A 27,437-nucleotide genomic window follows, 5' to 3' on the forward strand; every position below is an offset into this window, starting at 1 on the left:
GTGCAGGGGGTGCGCACCCTCCCCCCCCCCCCGAGATGACCTGCGGTTTTTTAATACAACTGGTATTCTGCAAAAAGAAACTATGTGGTTTATTGGTGTTGAAGTAGAGAAAGAGACGAGTGCACCCCCTCCTAAAAAAAATCCTGGATCCGCCCCTGTGATTGCTTACGAAAATTGACCCACAGAGGTATCTCTTCCTAGAATATATTTGAACACATTTACATCTTTTGGAAGAGATTCATTGCATGCAATTTCTTGAAGCCATTATCCAAAAAAGCGGTAGAGGTTGCTTGATGAGAGGTGGTCATTTATGAGAAAGTTCCAACTGTAGTGATTTTTTTATTATTTCACTGTGATCAATACAATGATTTGAGAAAGACTCTTTTTATTAAAATCAACGACCGAAATACATTATTTATACATTACAATATCCATGATAAAGTCTGTTTTCTTTTTAACAATACGGATTCACATATCAGCAGGCTAGCTGCTAATTTCATCTTTCAAGCATTTGAAAGACGAAAGAAACATAGTTAATTCTACCGTTTCATCATATCTGCATCTCCTTAAACTTAGCTGTTTATTATTGTTATTTTAATCAGTAACACCTGTACAAAATAGTAATACTGAATAAACTTGTTGTTGTTGATTTCTCTGAGAATATTTTGGTGTTTTGCTAGTTTTGGATAAGTTGTGGTCTGAATGCATGCCCAAAACTAGCTAGTGCTACAATTTGTTTGATTAGTCCCTGTTCGCACTGCGCATAATTTTGTTTGTTATGCAAAAAAGTCTGTCAACAGGAGGCCACCTCTAGTGCTAACGATTTTTTCACCAACCAAAATTTTCTCCACTGCCAGCAAACTTCAAACATGCCGTCGAGAATCAAAGGAGGCAACAAAATCCTTTGTTCTTTGACACCTACCCTTTGTCGGATCATCTTATTTTGCGCGCATGACCATTTACTGAAGTTCATTTCAAACACTTTTCTGGTTATTCGAAAAATTTCGCGTGTCTCAGATGCGAACAAGGGTGTAAAAACGAAAAATTGGTGTTTGCAAAAATTTCGTTGTATTCGTGCCAAAATAACTCTCTGGTTAAAATAGACTCTTACATAGTTTTTCTAAAAACTTTTGACATTCTTAGAAACACTACTTTCAGGAGCTGATAACCCGGAGCGAGCAACCTCGTTTTCACGGACCAGTTTATTTTTAGAACGGTTTCGGCGCGAATTTTGAATATCTTTTAAATTCCACAAACCAGTCAGCAAAACCTACAGACCTAACAATGACATTTTTTGCCTTTTAATAACGTTTAGTTTTCCTTTTTGATATCTTATACTTCGAATGCGCTCATAGACGTGGTGGAGATTCTATTTTCGCGGGAAAAAGTGCCCTAAAATGTGTCTAGAAATAAACTGGTTCGTAAAAATGCCTTGGTAGGCCTGGTATGGGAGTTGTATAGGAGTTTCTCCGTCTGGTTATGGGCTCCTGCCTACCTGAATTTGTAAAATTGGTCACAGTCGTGATTTGCTGAAGATTTGCTGCAGATTTGCTGCAGATTTGCTGACCCCACAATAGCGAAAAGCCTGGTAACCAGTTGCAGAACTCCAATCATTCCAAAATGGCGGATGTATTGCTTGGGAAAGGAAAGCTGAAGCCGTAAATATGAGATTTAATCAAAAAGAGCTCACTTTTATCGCCACCCGGACAGACATACCATTTGACAAAGAGGGTGTCTTGTGGTTAAAAGAAAAAGAAGGACACTTTTGGCAGCGAAACGAAGGTAACTATGTTACAGATGATTTTACGATAAAATCAGCTGGGAGCTCGCTGAAGTTGTCACAAAATGATCAATCACAACAGTGAATGTTTGACTCGAAATTTCCCACGGCTACCTTGTCTTGTTTAAATTTATTGCATTTATTACATTTACTGCGCTGTGGCGAGGCGTTACGAAGGAGACAACGGAATTTTCTAACGTTTCGCAGTTCCTCTTTTCCGTTTTGGAGTAAAACTGCATGATGCTTGAGCTTACAGCATTTTAATTGCGTTACAGGAAAACAGTGGTTATGCGTTGAAATTCAAGAATAGAAGAGGTCTTGAAAGTTGGAAATTTGGTAGAATATTTTGCAGTGGAGCTCATTTTGTTAGTTTAAGTCAGCTTAGGCTCCGTTACTTTTCGACCTATTTTGCTTCACGTATTTTAAAATTTTAAGCAACCGGAAACCACGTTTGGAATCCTCCAAAATTTGATTGGCACTTTCTGTTGTAAAAGTTAAATGTCATTTCCAGAACTCTTCTACTTGCAAACAGAGCCACTATATATAATTTTGGTAAGATTTCCACACAGCCTCATGTTGCGACTCTATTTGAATTGTCAATTTGTGTGAAATATTATGAGATTGATGCAATAATCAAATTGTACTTTTAGCACAGCTTCTGATATTTCCTGCGGCCGGCAGAGCCGCAAAATTCAGGTAAATCTGCAAAATCCTGTGAAATTCACAAAAACATGCAAAATACAACATATTTGAAACTTTGGCTATTGGGGCTGTTTAGTTGCTGTAAACTTGCAAATTTATCTTGAAACTTCTTTACCTCAATGAGGGAACAACTTTCCAAAACTACCACGTGTAAATTATGTTGCAAAAAACTGGGCACTAGTCATGATGTTAAAAGCTTTGCTATTGGCTCATTTCTCAAGCGCGTTGTTGTTAAAATATCAAATAATTATTGATCAAGCTCAAGCGAAATTTGCCCAGAAAATTCCCACAAAATTGGCAAAATTGGCAAAATCGAAATTTTAGCGATTGTTTTTCGGGGAAGTTAGCCCCAAGAATTTTGCTAAATCCCTACGAAATCGGCTGCCTTTTTTGTGACTCTGTCTCTGAAAATTCCACAAAATTTGGCTTTAATTTTTAATTTGAGTTGTCAGAAGCCCTATGTTCATGATTACTGGGAACAAAAAATAGCAGCAATAGCACATATTGTTTCCTTAACTTTAGTCAATTTGGTTTGACTGGGAGGGGGTTATTATCTGGACGAGTACAATAATAAATATTTATCGTAAATTTGTTCTTGTGAGTGTTATCTTTGGCTATATTGATTAAGCCTCTGTAAAGTATTTGTGCTGCTTTACTTTAAGCTTCAAAGAAAGAAAAATCATCTTGGCATGTTGTTTGTGCCTTTTGTTTCAGTATATACAGAAAGATGGTTCCGTCTGCGTGGAAATCTGTTGTTTTACTTTAAGACAAAGGACAAGGTCTGAAAGCCATGGCATTAACTCTTTAAGTCCCAATAGTGACCAACATCAATTTTCTCCTAACAATATCCATAGATTGTCAAGTGCAACATCTATGAGAATTAATCAAATGATCACAAAGAGAAAAATCTCTGATCTTTTATCAATTTCTCCCAACTAATTCTGTAAGGAAATGTATAGAGATCAGTATGGAGAATTTGTTTGTGGATATTGGGGCTTAAAGGGTTAATTCACTATTTGCTAGACTGAGTGATGGTCATAGATCCTACTTCTCAAATAAATTGGTGTAGAGTCTAAGGAAGGGCAGAAAATACGGTTCAAGCATTTTCCTATGAGCTGTTTGTGGGTCAAAGACAGTACTCACATTTCTCAGTTATTTTATTAGTACCCTGAGTATTGGTCCAACCCTGGAAATCAAACCCATGGGCTCCCACTCGGCAGTCGAGCGCTCCACCAACTGAGCTAATCCTTAACTCAAGAATACAATGTTTTCCTTCAAGTTTTTTAATGGACAAAAATTGTCCATTACTCTATACTATCTAGCTTTAAAAGAATATTAAAGAATGTACATGGTTTGTGTAGAATTCAGATCCTGCAGGAGCAATTGTGCTGGAAAGATGTCGGGTCTTAAAAGATTCATCTCCTCAAAAGAAGCATGGATTCACAATAGGTGGGTACAGTACAGTAGAGTTCAGGGCTGTCATTATATATATGGTACATAGAGGCATGGGTTGGGGATTTCCACCTCTTACTATGAATGTGGCCCTGGCTACTATCAAAGGAAAATGGAAGAATAATAGAACCAAAAGAAACCCTTAGCTGTTTAATTCCCCTTCTGCTTGTTGTATCTACCTGGCAACTTGAAATCGTAGTGACAAGCCTGACAGTTAAATCCTCTAGTCAGTAATCATGTTACCATAGAGTTGCATTGGCGACCACATGGTCAACCAAGGCAGAGAAACACTCCTACTTTTTTGCGTAGACCTCTTTGCCTACTCAGTGGAGACTTTTAGTACTCAAGGGTGTGTCTGGCTAACATTGTTGGAGCATTGTTGATTTAAGGGAGAATGTTCTATTTTTGTCAGAATGCGTGAGTATAGGTCTTGGTCAGTTCTTTAATTTTTTGTCAGTATAGATATAACATAAGGTCATGACAGTTGTTGCTTTTTCTGTTTGTGCTGACAGTGTTTGATGAGGATGACACACAAAGATATCATTTGAATGGAAAGTCAACAAAAGAGACAGATGAATGGATGGAAAAGATAAGAAATGCAAGGTATACCGTAAAATTCCAAAAATAAGCCTCTCCAAATATAAGCCCCCCAATTGCAAACCGGTAGTGCAAAAAACCCTCCATTAAATTGCCCCTCCAAATATAAGCCCCCTAGGGCTTACACTTAGAAAGTTACGCTAAAATACAAAGTGAAACAAAGCAAAAACGGTAAATTTACTTCCAACTATGAGCGAGGCTAGCCCAATCGATTTCAAAACGCAAATTTCCTTCCGTAGATAAGCCCCTGGAAAAATAAGCCCCCCAAAAGGGGCCTTTGAAAAATATAAGCCCCGGGGCTTATTTTCGGAATTTTATGGTAGTCATTGAAGTCTGAGGGTGTGCATTTTGCATTGGATTTTAGCCTTGTGTACAGTTACAGTTCAGAAACGATGTATTCTTTTACTGGATAATTTTATAACTATATTTGTTCAGAAAAAAGCTGTCAGTATAGTGAATGGGAGGTTAAAAATTCATTTTTCAAAATCATGTTTTGTGTGTCAGCAAACGACTTTTCATTTTTTTTTTTTTTTTTTGCCATTACGGGTGACCTATAGAAAAAGATCTCAACACTGGCATACAAATTTTGCTGAACCTTGATTATATGAGCCAACCTCATGAACGCGCAGTGTGCTAGCTACAACCCCGGACAAGAAAACCTGTTGAGACAAATCACAAAAATGCCTATTTTTTCCTGTCATCCTAGCAAAAGCTGAATCCTTCACCAAATAAATGCGCGATTTCCCCCCCCTCCCCCTATCCAGCCCCTTGATATCCAAAGTTGTCTAGGATAGCATGGAAATTAAACATGTTGGCTTTTAGACCTGATGGGGGGGCTTACTTTTTCTGTTTAGAGGAGATGGGATTAGGGCACAAAAGTTAGAAAATAGATGGAATTGTCTTGAACAGTTTTGTCCGTGATTGTAGCTCCAGGATGAAAAACCTTTTTTAAATTCTTTTTTCTTCAAGTTATGAAAGTTTAAGAAACAAACTGTTAAGTTTGAGAAAGCAGCTGATGGAAATCACTGGAAAGGTATAGTTGGTATCTTTTTTAAATATGAATAAAATTATTTAAGCAAGGGAATATTAACGTTAAAAGCCGACGTTTCGGTATCATCATGACACCATTCTCAAGGCAAAATGAATAAGTAATGCGCAGATTTGATTTTTATTGTCTCTACAAATTAGCATAATAACAAAGGATCACAGGTTCTTCAAGTGAATACCTTTGCACGATTCGAGTCCGCCAGCACGTTTAGGGATGGTTTGAGTTTTCTTATAAAGAGCATCTCCTTAATTAGGCAATCAAATTTGTTAGAACCTTTAGTGAGCACGTGAAATTGTTCTGAAAGAAAAGGTGGTACGTCTGAGTTATGTTTGCTAAGATAATGTTTACAAATTGACAACAATTTCTGTTTGTGTCCATCAACGCGTTTGTGAAGGTGGCCACGAGCATAACCAACATATCCTGCATCGCACAAGTTACATTGAAATTGATAAACTAAACATTGTTGGTTAACAATGGCTGGCTTGACTTCTCGAAATTTAAGGTCTTCGTTGAGTTTCTGCTGATGAACAGGGGCTGAATAGTGGTGTTGATTTTTAAGCTGAGGTCTGTGAGACGTTTTTTCACTATATTAGCAGAGACCTGATCTTTAAATGGTATGACAACTTGGATGGGGGGCTGGAGTCGTGTCGGTTGATGGAATTTGCTGCTGGTCTGCTACCTTAGAATCTATGAATTGTTTGACAACCAGATTGAATAAAATTATTAGTTTTTTTTTCCTTTTTTCTTGGCTTCTGATCTTCACCCTCATTTTGTTAATATTCAGGATCCTTTACCAGAATTCCATCCCTTAGCCCAACAAGAGGTAATGTAGGTTGTGTGCATGGCAATAATAATAATGAGTTAGCAGGAAAACTCTAAACATTGTTTATTTTACTTAATTATTATATATTTGTGTCAACTGATGGCATTGTTTTTTGCAATGGATTGTACTTCTGAAAGGCTGATGCAGTTAAGGGGTTCACTTTTTTTGAACTTGCCACAGAAGCCAGAGTGTGGTTCTCTTATAAATTGTAGAAAACATGGAACAGAGTGCAGATAAATCATATGAATGTACCAGACTACATCTTTAGTATTATAATACTATTCTTTTAATCCCAAAACTTCACTTCCTTATTGCAGCTGGCATTGGTTAACTCATTCTGGCATAATGTTTACATTTTATTTGTAAGCTATTATGCTGACACATTTATTGCTGTGGTTTTGATGTGGGCATTAGTTACCCTGTTGTTTAACTGTTTTATAATGGGTGTGTCCACGTGAGATACTAGGTGTTAACATTACAGGGTTCCACTCTATGATAGACTGTGATTTATTAGAAATAATATATAGTCATTTATTTTGCTGTAGCCACTGAAGCCTGGCATTGGTCAGTATTCATCCACTAGTGCAGCAGATGCAGATGAAACTCCATTCCTGGAAATGTGTATTGGTAAGTTAAAAAATTGGTTCAACTTGGTTATACAGCAGTTTTAAATTGACTAAAAATTAATCTCAGTGGGTATTATATGCAAGCATACCTGCCTACACAGTACGGTGTTTAAATTACCACTGTACAGTGTTGTACAGGCCAATGTTTTTAAAAGGTGTGTGGCAGTGGATAGACTGTCAAATGCAGATGGATGTGAAGGTCAGATGAAATTTGTTTTTTTGTTTGTGGCCAGTGAGGTTCAGTACAATGTACATCTTCTTGCACTGGCAAATAAATACCCTAGTACCTTAAATTGTTTAAGTGGGATAAAACAAAGGACAATATCAACTTGCATCATGCGCTCAGCTATGGAATCACACTGGTGCCTAACTAAGCTTATGATCCCAGTTTTCATATATAAGGAATTATAGAAAGCTTGACTCTCCCTTAGCCTCCTTACCAACCCCCCACCCCCCCTCCAGATGACGGATGATATGCTAGTCCATTGCAGGGCTGCCCAGATTTCCCCGTATCCATATATACAACTTGGCGGAGTGAGGCTATGTGAGAGTAAAGTGTCTAGCCAAAAAAAAAAGCACAATTACCTTAACTGGAACTTCTTGATCCGGAGTCCAGCACACCAACCATTAGGCTGCCATGCCTTGCACAGCTTCCAAACTTGTTGTGGTAAACTTTTTCTTTGTGCATTTAGTTACTAACAGGATTACACACTGTCTCCATTTCAGCTTGCACTAAGTTGGTCAGTTCAGAGGAAGGACAGTTACCAAATGCTTTTGTTGAAATAAGAACAATGACACCTCCATCAACATCATGGAGTAAACATGCACAGACTGAAATTATAGAGGTCAGTGGCAAAAGATACTCAATGGAAACTTTTCCTAAATATGAGTAAAGATTTTTTGGTTATATTTTATAATAATAATGATGATGATGATGATAATGATAATGATAGTAATTATAATAATGATAATAATAATAATAATAATAGTAATAATAATAAATCATTAGTAGTTTGAGCATGATTGTCTGGGTGAACTTAGTCCTGAATAGGACTGTTATTTACAGTGTCTGACATTTTGACAATCCATGCAGTAGTCATCTTAAGAGTCAAAGTGTGTTGTATCATGTCAGTTGATGGGATTAAAATAAACCCTGTTTATTGACCTGATTGGTCAATTAAGTTGCAATAACATGTTGTTGATTGTCTGTCAGTTAAGCCATGATGTTATTGGCTATGAAGACTTGAAATGTCATTCATGCTTTTCGATCCATCTGTTGTCAGAGTTTAACAGTTGTTTATTGTTATTGTTAGTGATTGTAAGTTAGTCGTGCTCAACCTACTTATGAAATGACTCCTGGGTTCAAACAATGGTGTTTACTTACTTATTTTACTTAAACCATGAAATAGGTAGTGGACTACTACACACTATTACACACTTATTTTATTGTTTTCTTTTGTGTACTTATAACTATTTGGCAATTATAACTAATTGTTAGGATACTATTTCACAGTATTAGTAAAATCACTCTGACTACTATTCTTTAAGCAATACAAAACATTTTCAGTGTTTGCATAGCCTGATATAAACACAAAAGGGGTTGGGAGAAATCAAGACAGTTATGTAAACCCAAGGTGAAAAAGAATGTACATACTCTCATACAAACACGCCTCTCAGCCAACTAGAGTGCATGTACTATCCTAGTTAGTTTATAAATAAGGATTTTTGTATGCTGCCAAGGTATATCCATATTGTTCCTAGGTTACTATACCACAATTTAATTTATGCTGTACTTTATCATGTATCATTAGTGCTTGAAGAATTCTGTACAAATAAAGTTCTGGTAACCACTTCATTGTCTTGCCTGCAGTTCAATGTCTTATTTTTGGTGGGCAACCACTGTTGTCCCTGTTGTTGTTACTTTAATTTCTTTTTCAAATATATAAATATATTCAAATATAACAAACAATTGGTTACTTCCTTCCTCCTTGATTCTTGCCATTTTCGCAAGAAAAGAAATTGTACCCCAGGAGTTTTATTTATTTCTACTTGTCTGGATCAATACTCTTTGTCCTTAAATCAATTTATTAACCTTGCAAGAATTTTTGGTGGATCTGTTTTTGTTACCTTTTATGCTTGTTGTATATTTTACAGGTCAAATTTGATTTCAGGTTAATTTTGATTTAACCTAGGCTGATTCTAGGGCTAGGAGACAAAGGAAATTGAGAATCAACCTAGGTTTAAAAATTTAACCTGAAATCAACTTTGACCTGTAAACTGTAATAATGTGGCTATTTTTTAATTTTTAGCAAAGTTGTGATCCCTATTTCCTCACAACTGTTGTGTTTCCTGAGGGTTCTGTAAATGAACTGACACGATTGAAGCTAGCTGTTTTTGATGTCAGAGACAGAGAAAAAGAAGAGGTATACGTACACTTTTGCTTGCTATTTTAATACTAATACTTTATACGTGACCCTGTATGACCGTGAAAAATGTTTTCAGTAAGTGTTTGTTATTTGTTTTATCAGCCAATGGATGAAAAGATCAAAACATGACTCTTCGTTTTTAGACCAAAGAAAACCCTAAATGGAGAGGGCATTGTTCGATTGGCCAATCATGTTGCAGTATGACATCAGAGCGAAGTATCGATTGATTTCTAGCAAGTTCTCAGGCATGAAGTTTTTTCACCCGAGCATTCGCTTAGCCAACCAAAAAGCCATGCACGTTTGTATCCGTTCAATAAACCAGTCAAATTGATCACTCTATTTCCTTTTGTTTGTTGTTTCTCTTTTGTTCGCCCATTTTCATTACAAGGCCATATAAAAATCGCTTTAAAAACTTCCTGTTTTGGAATGTTAAGTTTGGCAGTCAAATATTAGAGCAACCTGAAAATAAGATCACAAAAAAAATACCAAGAACAGCTTGAACATAAGGACACAAAATTAATTTGCACTGTGTTTCCTGAAGTTTGCCAGTCTGATTTTCTTGGTTTAAATATTAAAATATAAATAAAACAGTTGTCTTGCATTTTGATGCACAAATCCGCAAAGATCAAAAAATAGTGATTTCACAAATGATACGAAGGCCATGGCAGGTTAATGAACCACCGTACATTTGGTATGGAATTACCTGACTCTTTAACTGAATGTAAATTTTAACAAGTTATTTGTAACTGAAATAAAATAATTAATAATTCTTCACATAACATGTAACTGACAGAACAGTTTCTTCTTCTAGATGTCATTATTAGGTCAAGCTGTTTGCACCATGGGGGACATTTTAACTGCATCAGACCAAAAACTGATTCTAACTTTGACGTAAGTCTTGATATGGATGAGTAGACAAGAGTTATCTTTTTTTTTGCTGCATTATCATCTAAAAGAAATAATTATTAGTTTTAAAAGTTTTGGCAATATTAACTGTTGTACTGCTTATCTGTAGCTATCATTACCACTGCTTCCTTTGACCACCAGTAAATTTTTTGCAAGCTGATTAGAATTTTCGCCAAGTTTAGTTAGTTCATTACAGTAGATCATGTCGAGTCTTGGTGAATCTAAACTTTTATAGAAATGGAAAATCATAGCTTATGCTGTTTTTGAAAAATACTACCAGGTTTCTTCATTTGTTATTGCAGCTCCCTTGATTCTCCTGATGCTTGTGGAACTGTAACTGTTCTTGGATGGAAGGTAAGACACAGCTTTTATCAGACCAACTTATTTGAATTTAAACAATTTGTTGCCCTATTACTAGTGACAGTAATAATATTATCACTGACAATAAACTAAATGTATTATATTAAATGATAAGAATGCCAGCCTGAGAAACGGCCAACATTTTGCAATGCCACCAACAGTCTTCCCACCCACAAAATGTCATCTGAGGAACGAGTGCAGAAATTCTATACCGATGACTACCCAAATCTGGGTAGTGATTGGTTGAAGCAAATTTTCAACCAATTCAAAACCTTCTTCAAAAAATACCCGTTATTTCAATCTTGCTTTGTTTTGGCAGGTTGATGGTCGAAGATCCTCAAAAAGCATTTCTCAGAATGTGGAGGTATTTGAATGTTAAATTTGGTCCTCTAAGTTGAATTGATGTTTTCCTATCAAGATCGAATCATAGAATTAAACCACCAAATTCTTTATTTTTTAAGATAACTATATACGGTATTTACCATGTACAAAATAATTATATACATCAAGCACCTTCCGACAGTAAAATGCTCAGGCTGTGTTTTTGTTTAAAAAGGTTACATTTGGTCAGTGTTGTTTCCCAAAGGCTATATTATGTATTGGACATTTTTTTTTTCTCATGTCATTTGGCATTGAAGTAATTGTCATTGATTTCTTGTCACCTTTCGTAAGGTTAATGTACATGATTGAACTGCTTATTTTAATTTTTTTTTGTTATTTTAGAAAGAAAAAGAAAGAAGGAACAGTGGAAGGTGATAAATCTTTCGTAATCATAATATTATTGTTTAAAAAATGTAATAGGTATACAGTGATGATTATTTTTTGGTCTCTTGATGGTAGGATTTCTGATTTAACCCTTTCACTCTTTTATAAGACCAAGTTTTAGGGAGATTATGTTTTGTCACTTAAACTTTTAAGTTAAGTGAAACCTCTTTCAAAGCATAACTTTTTCACAGTACTATTTATTTCTTAGGATGTTACCAAAAAAGTTGAGGTTTTTTGGTTTATTTAAATTCCTTTGGTCAGTATTTGGTGTGATGGGATTATCAACAGATCCATAGATTAATCAGTAGACTAACATATTACTTTAACTTAAAATCTCATTTGCTCAATATAGGACTATGATGATGGTAGAGCACATTCTGAAGAGAAGCTACCGATTCCCAACAACGTAAGTCACTTCAATATTTGCAACGTTGAATCTTGACAACTTTCCTCGGAAATTGTAACGTAAGACTACCACTGTTCAACATCAGATGGTTAAATTAATGCTATAGTGTAGCTAGAACGAGGTTAAGTGGCAGCTTCCCGGAAGGAAAATCTGCTTGTCCCTGACCACCAGACGGGTTTTTGAAGCCCCGAACTGGGGTACTTCTTAACTTGCTTTAGTTGTTAAAATGTGCAGTAGAAAAGAGTATTTGGTAAACATTGGCAGCATCTGCAGGGGATGCAAAATAGCAGACTCTCATGAAACTCTCTTGTACCCATAAATGAATATTTTTTCATTCTTTGCAAACTTGCAGTAAATGTTGTAGGTTTTTCGGTTTTGGTAGTCATTTATTTATTTGAGACACACGGTAGTGAGTGCAGTCATCAGTTGCTCATTAACATGGTTCTTTCTCTTATTATCCAGGAACAGAGGTGTAGTCCTCAAGGTTGTTGAACTGATGGGAGAAAGTGTTTTAACTTTTAAAATTCCAATTCAACTTTTGTAAGTTCTCCAACTTCTTAAACCTTATTTTTGTTTTCAAGAGGGCATAATCTTGTTTCCACTGACACTGACTATGTATCATCCTGTGAACAGAGCCTTCTTTTTTCTTCTTGATATCGAGCTAGTGAAAGAAAGGCTCTTCCGCTAGCAGGGCGACTGATTATGCAAGACATAGCTTAGTTTTCCCAATTTTTAAGGAAAAGAGGTTCAAAGCTGATGAAAGCCTTTTTTGGGAAAAATTGACGTGGAAGTCTCAAAACCTCTGTTTGCAATGTATGCTAATAATATCTATTGAATTTCCAGAGGGTCAAATGCACTTTATTTCTTGCGTAAACTTAGGTAAACTTCCAACCGAGTTCTTGTAATATGCTAATATTTTGCTATGCTAAAGAGTATTCATCCCGCATATGTTAATCAGAGATGAGAGAATGGCTAGTAAATTTTTTTCCTCCTGTAGAAAAATTTACATTGCCGAAGAGCAGCAGAAGATCCTGGAGCTACATCATCTAGGAGATGTAAGATTTTACTTCTTTTCGTTTTATCGCACTTTATGAATAGATGCACTTAAACAACAATAGCCTCTTACAGATGTATGGAGACTTTTTCGAGGGAGAATTGCACATGACCAGCCAAAAGAACATTTGCATACAAGGCTATGACAGTGGTGATATATTCGAAGCATGTACTGGCATTCACGTCTGCAAACAGTCTGTTAGAAACGCATTATAATTCTAATTTTGAGTCTGTGAACCAAATCCTTTACTGTGACCCTTAATTAAACCTAACTTCTGAATCTGTGAAGCAAATTCTGTAGTGTAACCACCCAAATGTAATCCTTTGTTGAAACGTCTTAAAAAGTGTTTTGTCATATGAAATTTGGGATTTTGGCAAATCTTGCTTTGTGTTGACTGCTTGACTTGTCTGCTTGTTTTGTTTAGTTGAACCCAAGCTGGGAGAATGCTCGCCAAGAGATCCTTGATAATCACTTCAAACTCATATGCGCATACAAAGGGAACCTACAAGAACTTGTTCCCTTACAAGGTCTGTAAAGTAAAATTGTCAGAGTGCTCATTCAGTAAAATTCATGGAATAAAACCTACAATATCTCGCGAAATAGGGGACATTCTAACTTCGAACAGAAGGATATTGAAACAATATATTGGCGACGAAGACGTCTCTTATCCGCGTGCATCACAACCACGTTCGCACGGTCAAAGGAGGACGGGAAAGGACCGTGGCAACGAGGTTGCGTGCAACAAGAGAAATGAGAGCGGTCTGCTCGCAGGCTTTTCAGTATAAGACTCCGATATAACGCTCACCGTTCTCCCGCATTTATAGCCAACAAAGTTTCTCAGTTCTCTGGCTGATGGATTTAATAGATCTACCGTTACTCTAACTGAGCACGAGATCAAACGGGAGCATGTCGTTGGTGGTAAATCACGGAGAAGAGAGGGTTATAGTTTTTCCGCTTTTTGCGTTCTAAGTGCTACGCTGCAGAACATTCACATGCATCAGTGTTAAAAGACCGACAAGAGAAGTAGCTTGTCTGTTGGATAAGTCCAAAGCAAAAGAGGTCAGAAGTCCATTCCACCGTAAATTACTCAGCAGTAATCTGGTAAATTCTCTAGGTACATGTTTCAAGCCTGCTAGACTCAGAAACGACAAGAAGTTGGCCTTTGTACCAATTAACTTACACATTCAACGAATGAAGGTCATGCAAGACAGTGAAGGAAGTAAGTGTCTTAACGCTTGTTTACACTAAACGTAAACCCCAATCAAATGTACTCTTTAGAGTACGCTTGATTGGGGTTAAAGAAAGAAAGAGTAAAGAGTAGATTGAAACCTGCTTCATTACCTAATTGATGTTGACTTGAAATTTTTGTATGTACAGCAGGGACCATGTATGATATTGTGACAGTTGGAGCACCAGCAGCTCACACGTTGAAGTTCGGCCAGGGTGGACTCAGGAGACTTTACATGACGCTCAGAAAAGCACAACGCAGGTGACTTTTACAGACAAAAGCTTAGACTGGGTATGATTTACACGACACCATCTGTCGCGAAGTCATGAAGTATGCTAGTCGCGCACGATAGTCGTAAGCAAATATCGTACCGTCTATTAAAATCGACCTTCAGAGTCTCACCCCGGTTTGCGCGCGAGCCTCACTCGCCCGTAGGGCGTGCGTCTCTCCCCAGTCTCGCCCTCCGTTTTCAGCCTCGCCCCAGCGTTTTGTTCGACGGATTGTCTTGCAGTCTATTTTTACAAAACAATAGGCTCAGTGAATATCGACGATGTAGATACTGGAAAATATATAATTTCCTTCCCCGAATAGCTGTTAACTGTTTAAAAGGATCAATGTGTTGTTGTTATTTTTACACAGCGGCGGTGAGAGTGAAAATAAAGCTCCCGTGGTGAAACAGTTAAGAGGTGAATACAAGCAATTTTTTTTTCATATATAGCTTTGTTTCTTGGTTTAACCTTTCCGTAAAGCCATGCAGCCATTCATTTGTTACCTCTTTCTTACTTTTGCAGTTAATTTGGAAAAATTCAAGTCTCAGTTGAGCCAGCACTGTGAACAATTAAAAGAGTATGAAAGTTTTTCTTTTCTTCGTTTTTTTTTTCCATTCTGCTTGTTATTTGTTACTTTTAACAGAAATTGGTAAAAGTTTGACAGTCACTGGTTGACGGCGGGAGCTAAAGAGGTTTTTGAGCAACGTACGTCAACCGGAAGAGGACGTTTTGCATTCTTTGGCAGCGGTTTTGCTCAAATACTTTGGGCAAATCACCTCTATAAGTCAGTAAAGACACTTAGTAATTCAATTAGGTGGCGTCAAAGCGAATTAAAAGGCAATAGGCACCACTTCCAGTTGACGTGTGTCGCTCAGAAACGTCTTTGTCAGGCTAATCTTGGTTAAGCTACTGTATGCGGAACTGGTTTATTTGGTAGGAAACGATTGGTGTTCCCTGGGAATAATATCCATGTATTCAGGCAAAACCGTATACTGATAATATCGTAGAATTGACGTCTCTAACCCATTATGTGCTAGCCTCCCACGCAGACGTTCTTAGGGGTTTGTCACGCGTTCCTTCCCCACTATCGTGGGGCAAGAACGCGTGACGAACCCCTAAGAACGTCTGCGTGGGAGGCTAATCATGTGCGCTGTTCACACCTAATTCAGTATTTTGATTGATAATACTGTAATACATTCTAAATACTTTGCGGTTGTATGCAGTCACCTCTTTCTCTCAGTGGACACGTTGAATTACTGAGACGTCTCTAAAGCTCATGCACACCTGATGTTGGCGTTTGCTGTTAGCTAGTCATTTTCTTTGAGCCTCTATAAATCGAACATCTATCTAAGGTGGACACTTAGGGTCTGTTTACATGGAGGTAGGGGATCCCAGGTAGGTGAGGTAACCAGGTTAGGTGAGGTAACCCGTCTATCCATATAATCTCTCATTTTAATTTGATCACGTTTACATGATAGATGGGGTGACCCGTTACATGTTACCTCGCCTATCTGAGGTCGCTCATCTCCGTGTAAACAAGCCTTTAGTTTTGCTTCTGTGGTGTTCTTACTAGGAAGAGCTCACTACACTGTTATTCCTCACTTTGTGTACACTCTTTGTTTAGCGCTATCAAGTCAGGGAATGTCACCAAACTCATGGAAACCATGTCTCGTCTTTCCGATAAGGTAACACTTAAGGAGCACGTCAATTCTTTCTCAGCACTTTGTTCCTCTCATGTTTTGACGGCTGGTTTGTTGCTGCTGTTACTGTCGACGCTTCTCGATACACCCCCGGTCTTTACCTGAGTGAAGGGTAAATATTTGGGTATATTTTTGTCGTGAGGGGTGGGTGGGTGGGTGGGGGGGGGGGGATGTCCACAGAGTGCAGGTCAATCGATCCTTGCTTTATCTCATTCCCAGATCTCCAAACCTACAGCAGTCATAATTGAGACTTTGGCCTCGCCCTAAACACAAACCGATGCGAAATGATTGAGTTATTTATTGCCGGGTAATATTAATCCTCTTCAGTGTATTTCTAAAGAGCCTTAGTCATTTTTGGTTCTTTCTAGGCCAATCAGTTGTTAAAATTCCGGGAAGCTTCTCTGGTTGTGGAATCTCTATCTTCGTTGGAAAAAGCTGTTCCATCTCCTAAAGACGAAGATGAACCAGATGTTGGTATGGCGGAGAAAACTGATGTTGAACATTGTTAACTGTCAGGGTTCTTATCACTCCCAGATTTTCTGGAATTATAAAATTTTGTTCCGGGGCCCTGGGGGACTCCTGGAAATTTTCTATTCTTGATATACTTCTGAAAAACTACGGAAATTTTACGTTCAGAGGTATTTGACGAATATGGTAGAGGCTGTAAATTATGGAAGAATAGAAGCTGGTTGTTTTGGTTGGAAATTAATCTATTAAAGGAGTTTTATTGGCATTAAAATGTTCACAAACCTTCCGTACAATTAGCCTTACTCAATAGTGCTCAGAAAGAGATGTTTTTTGTCATTATATCGATTGTTTTTTTCATTCATCCAGTTTTGTTTTGTCATCCAATCTGATGTTCACCGATATGTTGTGAAGCGTTAAGTGTTAATTCCCTTTTTTCATCGCAGATAATTTCTGGAATGTTCAAATATTCACAAAGCCAAGTGCTAAATGTCAGGTAAATATGGGGTTTTAAATTATTTGCAAATTATAATCATTCCAATAGCCGCGCAACTCGTCCATTACACAAGGGTCTTTTTTTGACTTCTATGTTGAGTTTGTGAATGCGTTTTCTTTCGTTTCACAGCAACAGTTGTAAAAAATTTCAAAAAAACTTTTCAAAAAATTTTATTCCTCCATTTTTAGGAGCTCTCCACTCTCGTCGACCAGAGCCTCATGATGATGCAGAGTCACGTAGACGGGATGATCCAGGGCGTACCACCACCTGAAGGTAGCAATGAATTGTGAGAACTACACCTCCGTTATCTGGGTTGTCACGCAACGCACCCCTTCGAGTGTTTCGTCGTAACTACCCAAATAATGGCTGGATGGAAGAGTAGTTATTAGATATTGGCTGTTACATTATATTTCTAGCATTGTTTTAAGTTAATAATAATAATAATAATAATAATAATAATAATAATAATAATAATAATAATAAATACTTTATTTATACTGCAAAAATAGATCAGCTCCATGAGAAAAAAACAGCTGGTATAAACCTATGTGCAGAAAATAAAATATTTTAAGATTAAAAATGATTTGCTTTAAAAGATCCTAAATTTAGGCCATCAGCCTGTAATTCTTTGGGTAACTCGTTCCAATCCTTTGCTTAAGAGAATTTAAAATAAAACTGGATTTTACTTTAGGCAGATTAATTTCTTCGACTACCTCTCCAGGTCCTAACCACGGCATTCAGATCTCAAGGTTATATAATTCTGAAGTTGCGTAGGACAACGCTGATTGTTAACAGTTTTGAACGCTAGCTTAAGACACATCGCACATCGTTTGTGAGTAATTTAGGTGGTTTAGAGTCCTTCTTGGAGCAGGATCCCCATTTAATACAACCGTAATCTAAAATAGGTAAAATGTTACTTTATAAATCTTCAAAAGGGTAGTTGGATCCAGAAAAGACGAAATCCTATTCAGTAGCTTAAGTTTAGGGTACTCTCTGGAGGCGACATAATAAGTGTTCGGTTTTTTCCAATGACTGCTATCTTTGATCGTCAGGAAATTCGTGGGTTAGTGTGATACTGTCAGAGACGCATGATTTCTCCAGAGCTGTGGATGGCTTGGTGAAAGAAATCTATTTAGGAATGATTTTCCTCCAACTTCAGGTAAGCGTGAGTTGTAGAAAGGTAAAGTTTGTTTATAGTGGAAGTCCCCAAATCTTTGCAGCTAGTTTACAGGCACTCCACTTAAATGGCTAGAAACAAATAATAAACAAATAATTCTATAGAACATAAATTGAGTAAGAACCAAACTGGTAGGAGGCACCCAGTTGGCTATTTACGAGCGTGGCCTAGGATTTGGAGTCGAGAGGAACAAGAAACAAATCCAGCTAGTTGTCGGAGTGGGACTAAAATCGCGAGACCAACGCGCTGACCACTCGGCCACGCTGCCTACTTGTTTTTGTTGTTAAGACAATTACTTGCTCAAGACGGCGGTAAATCTGGTCAGAAGGACTTCGCAAAACCCTGTTATGGGATAATTGATCAATTAATTGTCCGCATTGGATACGAGGTGGTTAATAGCCATTGCGAGGCGGGAAGCGCGATACAGTTGGCTATACCAATCTCGTATCCAACAAGAATGAATGGAATATTCGTTTTGTTAAATTGCCAACCTTCCCTTATTTACTTTTACAAAACGTTCCCTGTTATTGAAGAGAATTCAGGTTGTCGGCTGGTCCGAGTTTACTGCTATCACTGTCGCTCTCGTTTTCCATAAACAATTATAAGGCTAAACGTCGGTGTAATAGCTGGTAACCGAGATCAAAGCAAAAAAAGTAAAAAAGGAAATGCCTTTCTGTTAATATTAATTTACTTTTATTCTTTCTCTTTATTTCCTTCCAACGAAACATACCGCGTAGGAAGAAGCAAAACACGCTTCGATCCTCTACGAAATCAGAAAACGACAGGACATGGTTTTTTCTCACGCAGTAAGTGTACTCTCCTGCGAAAAATAAATAATTCTCGCGCCTTCCGGTGCTTTCTCTCCACAATCCCGCCCGAATTTCATTTCTTCTATTTTGCAACGATTTTTCTTTCAAAACATTTTTCGTTGTTTTTTTTTTTTTTTTGGTGTGGGACATGTTAATGATTAAGAGTCGAGGTTTAAACTTCATTTATTTTAGCACTTGTTTTTGCAGGTGACAACTTTAGTGGCTGGTTTTGTTTGCAAACTCCACAACTCTCTTTCAAACAACGTGTTCCTCAAACAGCTTGCGCAGATTGGATTCCTGGCGCATTTTGAGAGCCTTCTTAGCACAAATGGTACGTACTTTGAGTATTTTTGATAAAATCATTCACTTTTTTTATTTCAGCTGTGAAGAGTTCCGTAAAATGCGACAGATAAGTCGCGCATGTTAGTGTTAGTACCAGTGTTAGACGCGGGAAAGCTCCGCTGGCAGTCCGCGTCAGGGGCGGATAAATGAACGAGAAAACATTCGACTAGTAAAACAGAAAAGGGAGGCAAATATACAAGCATTGTAAGTCGGAAAAAGCATAACTTTGTCATTAAATCATGTTAGTGACTTGCAATGTATTTTTTCCATATTGCTCGTACCTAGCCATTTTTTGGGAAAATCAAAATGTCAAATTCGCTCAGGTTCTGTTTTTCGTGCGACATTTACGCTTTCTTCGGTTCTTATTCTTTTGTCAGGTGATGAAATGGGAATGCTAGAAGATGCTTGTGTCAGCATAACTAACCTTACTTGTGTCAAATTTAAGGTACAAGTCAGCTCGTCTATTTTGTCAAAGCATGAAGAAAGTAAGGGGTAGTCCGAGAATCATGGAAGTTTAGAAGATCTGTGTTGATAAGAATTGTTATTTTGTTATTTTCATTGTAAAAAATCTTCAGTTGTAAGCTTATATATGTTTTTTCAGTTCAAGGAGTGCGACAGAGAAGATGAAATTCCAACGTTGAGTGGAAACAGGTTTGTTTACTCTGTAAGGGACGTGACCCAGTGATCGACACTGTCAACCTTTTTACCGTTATAAAGTGCGGACTTACCAAATTCAAAATTAACTAAAAATGCCGCATTTAGTTATCATCAAGAAAAACAAATGAAGAGTTTTCCTTTGAATGGCCACAGCATAAGATTTCTTGGTCCTCAGACTCAAAAGCTAGAAAGAACTACATACTAAGCTGAAATAAAATGTTCCATGTGACAGTACTGCTGAAGAGGTTTCGGTAATCTGTTGAATGGTCAATCCATGGGACTTGGCCCACAGACTCAAATGCTTCATTCAAAACAAATTGTACCATATGAAATAACTGCTGAAACGTGATTCACATGAATGGTCACACCATAGAATTTAGTGCCCCGGTTTAATTGGTTTTTGAGTTTGTTATAACTTATTCTTCACCCACATTGGGATATCGTTTCCCGCTTTAAAGTGGAAAATTCCCTGTCTCTTTTTTGGCGTACTACTGCGTCACTCTATTTCAGGTGGCGTTCAACACCTTTTCCCCCTTGATAAGGAGCTCATTCTTATGTCCCGCAAATAATCAAAATAATTGACTCAAAAATAGCGCGTAGAATGTTTTATGCTGCTATCCTTCACCGTCTTGAAAGTACGCACGTTGATCCCCCTTGAGACGCCTACGAGGAGACCATGACCGGCGGAGCGAGCAACTTTCATGTACTCGTATCACAGCGCTGTTGCTAATCAGTTTATTTTTAGAACGATTTGTGGCGCGAAGTTAGAACACCGTGTTTCCTCGAATAATAGCCGCCCCTCGAATAATCGCTCCCTTTCCCCTTAGACGGAAATATTTAAAATAATCGCCTCCCTGGAATAATCGCGCAACCTCCCCCACCCTTCTCGCCATCTTCTCTTTCTTTTATCCCCTCCCTGTCAAGTTGAAGTGGAGTCTGACGCGGCTAAATTCATCAGTGACGATTCAAGCTCTGACCCGGGGATATTGACATTGAAAAGTAGTGAAGGAACCAAATTTAGAGTGCTAAAAAAGCCCATGTTCAGTTTATTTGATGTGATCGTTTTTTAATGGGAAAATAAAACAAAATATTTAGGGCAGGTCTTACAGTGAGCAGTGTTTAGAATAAGAGTGGAATAATCGCCCCCCTTTTTGTGCGAAAGCAATAATAATCGCCCCGGCTATTTTTCCGGAGGAAATACGGCAGCTTGGAAGTCCCACAAACCAGTCAGCAAAACCCAAAGACCTGAAAATAGTATTTGTGACCTTTAAATAACTTATAGTTTTCTTTTTTTTTCATATCTTATATTTCGAATGCGCTTATAGACAGAGAAAAGGGCTCACTTTTACAAGAAAAACTGCTCTAAAGTTTCTAAATCTAAAAATAAACGGTCCATGAAAACGCCGTGATGTACGAGGCCTTGCGTCTGGTGTGGGAGTTGCTTGCTGCGCGCGGGTTATGAACTCATGACACCCACCAAGTGCTGGAATCTGTTTAGGTGCTCGTTTCTTCTAACCTTATTCCGGTGTGTTTTTTTTTTCTGCAGGGGATACATACAAGTTAACTTGTCACTACCATCCATTCACTTCCATCGACTTCCGCGTGAGTTACAGGAGGGTCGGCTGGTCAAGGTCATACCTGTGCTATTTACGCAAGGGATTAATGAACACGCAACGCTCGCAGAGAGGTACGGCAACTAAAGAAATCTGAGCTTTTGTATTTGTGCTGTGACATCCTCAAGCAGGGTAATTAAAAATATCATGTGTATCTTGCTTGAAAGAGAAAAATCCTTTTTTTGTCATGACCGACTTCACTGTGATATGACATGGATGGCTTTTAGGATCCCTTATTTGGAACACATTTTCGTATTTTATGCGTAATTGCTATTGTAAAATAACCGCTTTCCGAGTTTCATCCCTCCGACACCATGAAGTAAAAAATGTTGTCTTTGCAGATTTGGAGATACAAGTCTTCAGGAAAAGATCAATGGTGACAATTACAGCATTTTGAATTTCTACTTTGAACAATTCAAGGACAAGTTTCCTGATGCAGGTTTGTAAAACGTTCCTTTTTTCGTTTTTTTTCCTTGCGATTTAGCCCTCTCCCTGTCAACACGATACCAATTTTTACCGTAAATCTGTCAACTATATCCAAAAGAATCGGATAGGAAGGCACGTGCTGTTTGTAATTTTGTTTAAATTGTCATCACGACAACTCAAACTAGAGCTAGACAAAATTAAGAGAAAATTCCCTCTTCGTTAATCAATCTTCAATACGTGCGATTGCGGGTGCCTGTATTTTTTTTAAAACTATGCTCCTTACTGTTTCACCAAAGCAAAAGCAAATATTGGGGCCATAAGTAAAGGGCAAGAAATGCTAAAGGCAAAGACCTCCCCCCTCTCTCGACCCATAGCTTCTCAATTCACGATTGCTTGCATCAGGTGTACTTAGTGAGGTTCACTGGTGTCAAGAGAAAATAGCGGGACAACGAACTTAGGACGTTGGCCAGAAGACATGCGAATTTCACTAAAGTCATTTTTAGAGGTTGTAATTAATCGGAAGTCTAATTCCTAGGGCGTTTGCACATTGTTTGAAACGCCGTAAAGTACACGTGCGACTGCCTCAAGGCAAACAGTGCAGAATATTGTAATGGCGACTGGTGAATTCTCCCTTAACAACACTGAATAAAAATTTGTGGAGCTCTTCGGAAACCAACTTCTGATTAATTTCAAAGGTTTAATTAGTCTAAAAATAACTTTGGCTAGGCTGTGTTCCATCATTTTCTCTTGTTGGTGTTTATTTATGATTCTATGAATTTAGTTTCCCCGCGAAAAGATGGAGAACCAAGTTTAGAGCAGCTGATGAAATCCCTGAAATCAAACATCGACAGCAGACGAGGAAAGAATGTAGACATTCTACTCATAAGCGAAGAGGTAAAGTTAATTATATTATGCCTTTTTTAGCCTTTTTACTTTCCAAGAGTTTCTACTTGTGGAAATAATGAAAATTAAAGGGTTATGTTTTGTTAAATGCTGCGAAAATTCAAGTGAGACAAAAGAAAACTTCCCAGTAGTTATTACTCTGTAGGATTTCATCCACAGCCTCAAAGTTTCTAACAAACAGCGTGAAAGTTTCAAGGCTAAAGCTCCGCCGAACCATATCCAAAGTAGATCAACTGCTTTGTTGCTTTGTAACTGTGAAGTCGTGTTACCTTATATAGATAAATAAATAAATAAAATAAAAATAATAAATAAATAACGATTTGCAGGTAGCACATCCACGTAGTGGTTCTTCGTCTACCCGATTCCTGGTCGAATTGAAATTTGGAAATTTTGGTTTTTGAGGAGAGGGGAAAACCGGAGTACCTGGAGAAAACCTCTCGGAGCAAGGGAGAGAACCAACAAAAAACTCAACCCACATATGGCGTCGACGCCGGGATTTGAACCCGGGCCACATTGGTGGGAGACGAGTGCTCTCACCACTGTGCCACACTTACTCCCAAGAGCACGCGCTAATTTTGAGAGCGCACTACTCAGTCGATTGTCACCGTACTGTTTAAAAAAACGAGCAGGAGTTAATTATCACGTTTAAAAGCTCGAGGTGGAAACGAGGGTTTTTAAACCTGATAATACAAGACTGTGAGTTTTTTCAACGCCTTCAAAATCTCTGATATAGATCAACTCATTCTTGCACAAATATATTATTTAGATTTGAGGTTATTTTGGTGTAAAAAATTGGACGTAAAGTTTAACCGTGTCTTTTTCAGATAAAAGACACTCATTAAACTTTTAAAATTTCTTTTGTCTTTTCTTTATGAATTTTTAATGAGTTTTTAAGTACTCGTTACACCGTGCCGGTTTGGTGTTTTAGTATATGTGACTTTGTATTGCGCTGATATTTTCTAAGAGTACACAATGATAAAATGTATTTGATATCCAACTTTTTACAGATCTGTTGGCGGTTGAACGGCTGTCGTTTCACGAGTTGTAAAAGCGCCAAGGATCGCACAGGCATGGGAATCACACTGGAACAGTGCATGATACTCAAACGAGAGCATAACATGGATTCACAGTTTTTTCAGCAGGCTTTGGACGCCATGAGAAGGTATTGTCAAGGGAATGTCTTGTCATGAGCTTGTTACGTTAACTTGGCCATGCATCTTTTCTCTAAGCTACCGTAAAATTCCGAAAATAAGCCCTTCCATGTATAAGCCCCTCCAAACATAAGCCCCCCAAACCGGTAACGCAATGAACCCTCCGTTAAATCGCCCCTCCAAATATAAGCCCCCCGGGGCCTTGTACTTGGAAAATTGCCCTCAAATACAAAGTGTAACAAAGCAAAAACGGTAAATTTACCTCCAACAATATGGCTAGCCCAATCGATTCCAAAAATAAGCCCCTCAAAAAGGGCCTTTGAAAAATATAAGCCCCGGAGCTTATTTTCGGAATTTTACGACAACTACCCGTTCAGAATAGCAAAAGCAAAATTTCAAATTTATTCTTGGAATTCGAGCAGCAAGTATCATTTATATGTTAAAAGTTTTGTTTATAGCCTTGTGGAGGTGCAGTAAGTTGTCTATATTCAACTTCTAGACTGTTCACAGTGCCCTATTTTTTCGTAAGATCGTGGAGATCGAGCGCTTATCGTTATGAGCGGCCATCTTGGTTTCGAATGTACAAAGAGGGTCGCCGTCGGGGTTAGCGGTGGATGAAGGCTATTTTTCTCTCCTCCTTTTACCCCAACCCCCGTCCGCTTGGTAGATTTAATACTCATCCCCAGGCTAGACTCGGTATTTTTGGTCACCCGTGAGGGGAGGTACTCGATCTCAACGATCTTTGAGTTTCTCGAATCTTTCGAAAACAGGGACTGTGAACAGTTAATCCAACTTCAAACTCTTTTCCTTTTTAGTGAAGGAACAAGACGAGAAAACACTTTCAAGAACACAGGAGTACGTAGTTATGCCTTCAACTCGTGGCAGGTCATGGCTCTTCCCAAACAATACCGACCTCCTAACGGAACTTACGGCAAAAATGTTCAGACATAAAACACCTTACGATGCAGGCTATATAATGGTAACCATGCGTCTCCTCAGTTCAGTACTGTGAGGCCAGACAAAAAATGGTCGTGAAGACTACTATCACGACGAGTCTCATACTTTATCTTTTATACATAATATATTTTTTGTTAAGGTGTTTTTGCACATGAACCCTTCCAATAGGGCTGTTTACGTACATAATTACCCAGGGAGTTAGGAGAAACGAAGACATGTTAGCAGTTAATATTATCCATAGCAAAATTTTAGCGATATTTTAAGCGCCTTGGTAATTAAAAATAGCGATTTTCAGTTACCATTTTTTTGGCTTAGTAGCCTGCGTGGTAAGCGTTTCCGTGTGGTTTCAGAGCAAAGAAAGACTCCGGCCGAGGAACGACGTGGAACGGGATTTTCTGTTTTGGCCGCGCGAAAGATAGAACGAGAGTGGCCTTTGACTCTCGTTCCTCGCTCTTTGCTCCGAAAGCGCACGGAAACACTTGCGTAAAATGTCTTACGTAATAAGGCAACAAATTTAGATGTGTAGTTTATGAACTTGTATAAAGAGTTAAACAAGGGAAATTCGTTCTCATTAGACAATCCACCAGTTATCCCCGCCCAAGAGAGTTGACCTCCTGTAGATATACCTTAGATAGTCCACAATTATTTTGTGTATACAGTGAAACCTCGATACATGTAAAAAGAAGGCGCAAGGGACTGGCAAAATTTGTTCGCTATAACGAGGTTTCGTTATATCGAGGTTCTTTTTCATTTACCATTACTAGGGTAAAGAAAATCGTTCGTCATTCCGAGGACGTCGTTATATGGAGGCACCAGTGTAACAACCTTTTATCACTACACTTTATTCATAAATTTTCACTTCTTAATATTCGCTTATTTTTCTGTACATAATGTTTTATTCTCGAAAATTTTATGACTGGAATTCGTGTATATTTTGATACCAGCGCGGTAACAAAAAAAATAGGCGGGGAAAAGTGTAGTTTTCTTAGTTTGTAGTATAAGACTTGATCTAAGCCGTACAATTAGGCGTCATGCTCCAATCCGTGTATAATTGCGAGTAAGCTCTCTGGAAAATAAAGAAGTGGCACGGAGAGGGTGTATCCTTCTTTGTTTATTTGTTTTCCCTATGAACCTTAATTTCGTTAAGGATTTGAGAGAGAGCTGACAAATGATATTAAAGATTTTACAAAGCAAGTTATGCGCTACTATGGTAAGCGAAGATCGTATTTTAGTAAATCTTCACTAACTCCTCCAAGTACATTTTTGATACAGTAGAAGTGTATTTCGAGGATGCTTGGATTAGTTTAATTTTCTAACTGAAAAATCACTTTGCATTTTCAAATTAGCAAAGAATGTCAGATCAATTGAAATTTAATATAAGAAATTATATTAAGGAATAAAGAAAGAGTTATTTTGAAATGTCTGCGTGTTTACATAGGGAAAACAGCAGGCCCAGCAAGCTTGTTGAGAAAGTTGGGACAAGAGCAAAAAAGAGGAATGAAGAGTGAGGGGAGAGGAGAAAAGTTTTCTCTTCTTCCCTCCCCTCCCCCTTCTTCCATTTGTTGTTGTTGTTGTTGTAGCTGTTTTGCTATCAAACATACTTTCGTGCATTTACTTGATCAGAAACGTTTGTTATGCAGGCTAACGTAAGAGAAGAGTTCAACTACACAACAGGACTGGTTTGGGACAGCTACATAACCGCCGTTTCATTGTTTTGGGACACCAATATGGTGGACGTGATGTCACGTGAAAAGTAATATATTCTCACCCGGAACACCCACACTCAAAGCCATTATCCTAAATGCATAAGATATTGGAGAATCTGCCCAAGCAAGCAAGTTGGTGGACCAGAAGAGAATACGAGGTATGCCCCATCGCTGCGCGTAGGAAGGTGGGGCGAGAACTGCTATTGAGGGTGCTGAGACCTTTACTATCCTTTACTAGTATCCTTTACTATCCTATCCTTTACTAGAACTGGCTGAATAATCAAGCAGGCTGCTCTTTAAACTGAGGGACAAGGTCTGTGGGTATGCCGCGTATTCTCCCTGGCCACGCTGAGAATGTTAGGAAGTGCATTCATGCCATTTTAGGCTTTTGTGCGTGTTTTCCCCAGTAAGAATAGCATGTCCTTTTTTTTACTCCTAAAAAATGTCTTTACCAATTTTCCGATGTCTACTCTTACAACCTTGGAAACTCATCGTGATAAATAAATCTAAAATATACATGTTGTAAGTTTGCACACTGGAAGACATTATCGGCAAGACATGAGTACAAAGCAGTCTATTAATAGACCTTTCCG

General features: G+C 38.1%; 1 protein-coding gene across 2 annotated transcripts; it reads left to right on the forward strand.

Annotated features, from left to right (window-relative positions):
* The first annotated feature begins 1,615 nt into the window (after nt 1-1,615).
* On the forward strand, nt 1,616-26,079 carry LOC140947530 (inositol polyphosphate-4-phosphatase type I A-like). 2 transcript variants are annotated; one of them, XM_073396660.1, is made up of 35 exons: nt 1,616-1,782; nt 3,197-3,261; nt 3,844-3,931; nt 4,447-4,537; nt 5,501-5,564; nt 6,364-6,402; nt 6,948-7,029; nt 7,755-7,873; nt 9,338-9,451; nt 10,266-10,345; nt 10,663-10,714; nt 11,040-11,084; nt 11,444-11,472; nt 11,838-11,891; nt 12,354-12,431; nt 12,889-12,946; nt 13,370-13,472; nt 14,060-14,164; nt 14,323-14,434; nt 14,813-14,859; nt 14,965-15,019; nt 16,067-16,127; nt 16,511-16,616; nt 17,054-17,103; nt 17,292-17,376; nt 18,156-18,262; nt 19,018-19,086; nt 19,297-19,420; nt 19,809-19,876; nt 20,033-20,082; nt 21,635-21,775; nt 22,043-22,140; nt 22,909-23,021; nt 24,038-24,192; nt 24,997-26,079. In XM_073396660.1, the coding sequence occupies exons 1-35, from the start codon at nt 1,665-1,667 to the stop codon at nt 25,130-25,132; spliced, it is 2,961 nt and encodes a 986-aa protein (XP_073252761.1). In that variant the 5' UTR covers nt 1,616-1,664; the 3' UTR covers nt 25,133-26,079. The 2 variants fall into 2 exon arrangements, with proteins under 2 accessions (XP_073252761.1, XP_073252762.1); XM_073396661.1 differs by lacking the exon at nt 3,197-3,261 and having other exon boundaries at nt 1,645-1,782.
* The last annotated feature ends 1,358 nt before the right edge of the window (nt 26,080-27,437 follow it).

This window comes from Porites lutea, chromosome 9 (assembly GCF_958299795.1).
Source record: "Porites lutea chromosome 9, jaPorLute2.1, whole genome shotgun sequence".
In the NCBI taxonomy this organism is placed as follows: domain Eukaryota; kingdom Metazoa; phylum Cnidaria; class Anthozoa; order Scleractinia; family Poritidae; genus Porites; species Porites lutea.

What these genes read in the sequence shown, in the direction of transcription:
- LOC140947530 (XM_073396660.1), top strand. Translation starts at nt 1,665, where the DNA reads ATGAGATTTAATCAAAAAGAGCTCACTTTTATCGCCACCCGGACAGAC. An exon ending in ATTCCTGGAAATGTGTATTG is followed by an intron (nt 7,030 to 7,754) that starts GTAAGTTAAAAA and finishes TCTCCATTTCAG; the next exon opens with CTTGCACTAAGTTGGTCAGT. An exon ending in CGTGGTGAAACAGTTAAGAG is followed by an intron (nt 14,860 to 14,964) that starts GTGAATACAAGC and finishes TTACTTTTGCAG; the next exon opens with TTAATTTGGAAAAATTCAAG.